Below are 5916 nucleotides of genomic sequence, written 5' to 3' on the forward strand. Positions count from 1 at the left end.
CATCCAGTTCCTCTTCCCCAACATCCGACCCCCTCCTCCTCCTTCCCCTGCTCCCCGCCGGGCCCACGGCCGCTCTGAGCCCCGCTCCGCCCGGCCCGCCCCTCCCGCTCGGCTCCCGCACGCTCCGCTCAGTCAGTGGGCGGCCGCGGACGGGTTGAGAGTTAGCTGGAGCAGGTCGAGCAGAGGTCGCGCGCGCGCGTGAGAGTGAGTGAGCGAGCAGAGTGTGACAGTGTGTGTGCCAGTGTTGTGACATGAGCGTGACGTGCCGGTGCGTGTGACACCGTGTGACGGGAGCGTGATGCCCTGCGCTGGGCGTGATGGCCGCCCCGCGGAGCGTGCGGAGCGTGAGCGCCCTGAGCGTGCTGCTGCCCTCCTTGTGCTGCGCCCTGAGTGTCCTTCTTGCAGCGCCGCCCGGCGCCGCCTCGGCCGCCTGGAGTCAGATCGAGTCCTGCGCCGGCCGCTGCCCCTTCCAGGTGAGTCCTCCTGGGGCTCGTCGCCTTGGCCTGGCGCCCCCCGCGGCCGATGTTGGTCCCCCGCACAACGCTCGCACATCCACCCTCTCTATACTTCCCCCTCAAACCGTGTGCGCGAGGAACGACTGTCATAAAAGAACAACAAGTAGAAGAACAGCAGGCAATTTGACGACGCATTGCATAAATTGGTCCATCACATCACATGCGCCGCCGCCCCCCCCCCTCCCCCACTCCCTGTACTTGACTGTACCCTCCCGCTGCTCCGTGCGCGGCCGTCTCCCCATAAAGGCTAAAGTGACCGGGCCGCCACTAATTCAGTCACAGAAATTTGACGCCGGCTTTTCGATACCCCCCGCCCCCCTCTCCACCTCCCATTCGCCCTGGCTCTCTATCGCGTTCAATTTCTACCCCGGCAACTCCCCACATTACGTTTTGCTGCTCAAGTTTAATGGGCTGTAATCTCGGTAACTACACCCAACCCTCCAACTTTTGCATACAACTACACTTATTTCTAAAACAAGAAATATCTCGAGGGGGCATCACTCTCCCCAGTCAGTGTGACGAATCCAGTCATTTTCAGTGTCACTGTTCACTCACATTCCAATACTGTCGTGAACCTTAAAATCTGTACTTTAATAGTGTTAATTTGTTCAATTTTCCACTTTGGGGTGCAATTTTTTTCCTCCAGTCAATTTGTTTCTGACAAATCACCAGTGGTACGACACTCGTTTGGCAAGTGGTGTCCCACTTTGAAATATCATTACATGAGCGTCAGTCCTGGCCGCGAACAGAGGGTGCGTCAGCGGCCCAGGGCGTGGGCCGGGGCCTGGGCCCGCCGCGGCGACCAGAGCAAAGATTGACAGAGACGGTGCCTGGTCCAGGCCCGGGCCCGGGGCGGCACCGACGGGACGGGACGGCACACACACAGGTCAACTTCCGGTGGGTGTCCAGCGGGTCGTGGAGTGGCGCAGCGCCGCCCGGCCCCGCACGGCAAGTCATGCGCATCGCGACTGTACTCTATGCCTGCCGCGGGCCGCGGGCAGCCGCGGGCCGCGGGCAGCCGCGGGAGCGGTACAGAGCAGGCGCCAACGCCAACCCAGGGCCGGAGGCCGGGTATTCGCTGTCGATAAAACTTGTAATTCATGACAAAAATTTAAATTCCAAACGGTAGCATCTGAGGAGATGTCTTCTGCTCCCGGCTCCGATTTGACACTTCTTACGTCTTCCTGCTCCCAAAGTCAGTGAAATGCCCTGCCGCCGACAGAGATCTCTGACGGAGCCTGCTTTGGCACACAGTTGTTATGTATCTTAATGATGAACACTCTGCGGGGGTGGAGCCAGCCCCAACCCGCCGGCTCAGGTGTGTACCTGTCCTGTCGGGAGCCAGGTACCGGCCCGCCCCGGGGCGGGTGTGAAGGAGGAAGCAGCGCCCTGCACTAATTGGTTGGTAGTATCTCTCTCTTTTTTCTCTTTTGTAAACCTGTGATCACTCTTTCTCCCTTGCTCTGCTGCCGTTGAGTGACCGCTAGAACCCCCTTCAACAGAAGAGAGGGAAGCGGTCATGGTCTGCTGCTCGCTGCTTCCGAAAACTTCTCGTCACCCTGGTTCGGATCCTCCCCTCCACGAGTATTCCTCCCTCTGGGTGCGCTCGGCCCCGCCCTCCGCCGAGGATGTGTCAATCTGTTTTCATTCCGTGACGTAACGATCCTCCTCCAGTCGCTGGGGTGTGAGTGAGATCACCGAATCACCGTGTCGGGACCGGCGTTTTATAAATCAAATACACACACACACACACACACACACACACACACAAACACAGAGGAAAAGAGAGCCCTTAGTATATCGTAGAGTAGCACAGTCATTAGTCTCTTCAATAGGGTGGAGATCATTTATTATTCTGCTTGAACATTAAATAGAAATGGATTTTGCAGAGCAGGTCATTGTTGTTTTGTGGAAAGGGAGGGGGTGGCGTAGCCAAACCGAAGCAAATGCCAATACTGCCCAAAACAAACAGTGGAGAGCTGAGAGGAGAAGCGGCTTCACGCGCCGCCCTTCTCTCGGGTTCACGCCATGCGTGCCGATCAGGCAACGGGCGCGGCGCTGGTGTGTGCATGTTGCCTATAGGGCAAGGCGCGGATGCAACCGGCTCCACACTGGTAGCCACGCCGCCACCCCTGGGCCCGGGCGAGCTGAGGTCACGGTAACGCTCCCGTCCCCCCCGCTCGCCCCTGGTCCGCGCTGGCCGTGCATGGGAACGGCCCGGCCCGGCGGCCGGCACTTGTCGGGATTCTGTCGTGTCCGGAGCTAATGTCCCGTCATGCGATCCTCGGCCGGCGGGTCGGGGCGGCGACCACAGCTCGGGAGGGCAAGCAGGGCAAAGAGCCCCCTTTCCCGTGAGATAGGGAGGGCGCATCGGCGGGCGATCGGCGGGTATCGCTCACAAACCGCTGCGTTGCGGTGCGGGAAGCCCGATTTCATTCTCTCCGTGGTCGTCAGTGGAGTACTTTTACGAAATCGGCCACATCGATAATTATTAATCAAGCAGTGCACCGTAGTACACCCGGTAAAACCATTCCATATCGTGCGAGCCTAATTTGAGCGGTGGGAATATTTGCACCTCCTGATTATGCATTCTCTGTGATTTCTCTCACCCCCCCCCCCCCCCCTTTCCTGCTCCGCCCCGTTTGTGTTCCAGGTGACTTGCCGCCCTCCGCCACCCATCTGTTGCCCCGGCGAGGCGCTCACCGGAGCATGCACGCTCGTCGCCCTCCCCCCTCCTTTTCCCTCATCATATCTCCCTTCCTCCTCAACTTGCGCGTTTTCATCTCTTTTCAGTCCCCGGCAGGAAGCGTCCGGCGCGTGGGTGCGCCCTGCGCCCGCTGCTAATCTGTGGCTATCTGGTTCCATCCCGAATTCTCGGCCGATCCCTTACAAGCTCCCTCCTAAACGGCTCGTAAAGCGACCGAAAGGGATCGGGTGGACAAACCTCGGCGGCGGGACCATCATGTTCGCAAGAGTTAGCTTTCGGTCTGGTTCATATGTGCCACCTCTCTTACACTTTTTCTCCACTTTGGAATTATGGATCCCTAAATTTATCTTATAATTTTTGGTAGTATACAGGGTGGGCGATCTACGTCGGACGTTTTCCTATTAACACTGTATACCGCATGCAGGCGTGAGGAAGGGTTGCAAACTCGCACTAGACCATAAGGCGCCGTCGTGAGACGGCAAGCCTGCCCGCACGCCTGCATGCGGTACAGTATAACCTGAGACAAGGGTTAAGCGTCGAGGAAAAAGGGGAGTGGGTGGCACGTTTCCTACTGGTAAAGACAGTCTTGGGGACTGTCTAAAAAGTTCGACATAGTTCGATATATGTCCCTTCACCAAAGAACATCTTCATAACATCGCAGGTTTTGAGTGGTACGAAGTTGCCCGACGCCCCCAACTGACGGAATGACCACACTCCTTCCCATTCACCTGCCCTGCTGCCCTCCTGTCCAGACCTATGGGGTCGCCATTGACGGGGCTACCCGCCGCCGGGTCTGAGCCGGGAGGCTACAAGTGCCTCGGTAAACAGAGTGTGCCCTCTTGCTCGCCCCACCCACTCTTCTCACCTTACCTTAGAAAGCATCACCTTCGTGTCGGCTTTCTCAGAAACTCACGTGGCGTTATTCCGGTCGCCGCGCGCGCAACCTCAACCCCCTTATGTTGTTGAACGCCAACTGAACTCTTATGTCTCTCACTCTGTTCCAGAACAAGACGGACGACGGCCTGATGGACGCTGCGGGCTGCGGCGCCGACTGCAGGATAGAACAGGTGAGCACAGGCGGTCAGCACGAGGTGTGTGCGCTCACAGGAGGGCACCTCGCCCGCGGCCCGCGGAGAGCGTGCGGGGCGACGAGGCGGGCGACGGCCTGCTGCGGCCGCGCGACCTCCTTGACGACCCTGCAGACGTGCACCACGTGCCGTCGAGGCGGAGGCCATCATTGGTCTGTCAAAGGGCCCATGCAGGCCCCGTCCGGGAGGGGGCCGCGGCCCTTGGTGACGCGACGATTATTAGGTCCGACTTATCATCGTTTACGGGGCGATATATTTCAACCGCGACAAATCTGTGCGGCCTGCTCCCGGTCTGGCACTGCCGGGGGAGGTGACTGGCCCCGGGGGGCGGCGTCCTCCTGCCACCCACCCGCGCCCCCTGCTGTGTTCCGCATCGGTCGGGTTCGGGCTTCAGAACAGAGTATTGCTCTGAAGGTTCAGCACTCGCACTAAACCCGACGACGAGTCGGCGTGCGAGTGAAACAGCGTCTTCTGTGGTCTGACGGGCGGATCGGGTGGGTCCGGACGGGTTCGCTCTTCCGAGGTTTGTCCAAGGACCATTGGGTTTGTCAGCGACGCATGCAAACCCGACCGATCCCGCGATCCGTCACACTTGCCTGATGCACTCCTGGCGACCCGGAGGCGGCCCTGCAACCTCGCCCTGACCGGAGGTGGCCCGCCGCGTGAAGGGCTGCTACCCGCCCGCCGCGGTCCTCGGCAGTCCCTTTCTCCTCTCACTCCCCATACACCGCGCGTCCTGTTTCCGGCAGCGTCCGGACGTTCCGGCCGGGTCGCGACGCGCCGGCCTGCCGTCCCCGTCCACTTCCGGCTGCCGCCGCGCGCAGCCGTACAGCGCCGCGCGCCGTCTCTGTGTTTGGATTCGTTTGGACGGACGGGGAGCAGGGTCGCAGGGAATGGCTTCCCTTGGCGCCCCCGTGCACCCCGCGCCGCCCCAGCGGTAAAGCGAAAGGCGTTAGGCGAGGTCGAGGTTCGCTGATCGCCGGGCCAGCGCCCCTAGCGCTGCTGGGGGAGAGGGGGGGCTCCCCCCTTGAAAGCGGAAGCTATTTGCCGCACCATTTGAGCCGGCGTGGCGGGCGGCGGGCGTGTTCGATATGGATGGTCGTGCTGGGCGCACTGGACGTCCTGCTCGCGGCCGCGAGGGGTGCGACAGGGTGCGGCGGGGCCGCCGGCCGCGGCGGTGAACAGGAGCTGCTGGCGACTTTTTGTTTACCCTCCTAATTAGGAAGTGGTAAATTAACGGATGCTGGGCTGCGAGGCGCGGTGGCGCGGCCGGGCCCCGCCGGCGGCAGCGGAGGGCGCGTCGCGTGGCGGAGCGGGGGCATGTATGTACCAGTTACCAGTTCAACTCCCCCAAGGTTTGGTCATTTGTCATTCTCATTTCGGAGTTGTGGTAAATTTAGCCGTAAAAGTGGAGCGAGCAAGAAGTAAGCGACCTAAGCGACGTTCGAATCGGCTAGGCTGGGCTCTCCGCGTGTGCGCCTGCCATCTAGGCAACCCCTCAGCTCGTGTGTGCACATGTTGCCTAAGTGGGAGGCGGCAGGCGGAGAGGCTGCTCGCATGCAGCCCGACCAACCCCGCTTTTATGCATTGCAGGTTTTCTGTTTTT

At 60.6% G+C, this 5916-nt stretch overlaps 2 protein-coding genes across 2 annotated transcripts in view; one reads left to right on the top strand and one right to left on the bottom strand.

Annotated features, from left to right (window-relative positions):
• Positions 1-5916, bottom strand: part of LOC113204579 (C-factor) — a 24242-nt gene that overhangs the window by 14252 nt on the left and 4074 nt on the right. The gene's annotated exons all lie outside the window — the stretch shown is intronic.
• LOC113204509 (proto-oncogene tyrosine-protein kinase ROS) overlaps positions 135-5916 on the top strand; it is a 26254-nt gene continuing 20472 nt past the window's right edge. The window contains exons 1-2 of the mRNA XM_026419703.2: positions 135-473; positions 4227-4289. Of these exons, the coding sequence (XP_026275488.1) occupies positions 318-473; positions 4227-4289 (219 nt within the window). The 5' untranslated portion in view covers positions 135-317. The remainder of the gene's footprint in view (positions 474-4226; positions 4290-5916) is intronic.

The sequence above is a fragment of the Frankliniella occidentalis genome, unplaced genomic scaffold, assembly GCF_000697945.3.
Source record: "Frankliniella occidentalis isolate FOCC.00 unplaced genomic scaffold, Focc_3.1 Scaffold69, whole genome shotgun sequence".
Taxonomy (NCBI): Eukaryota; Metazoa; Arthropoda; class Insecta; order Thysanoptera; family Thripidae; genus Frankliniella; species Frankliniella occidentalis.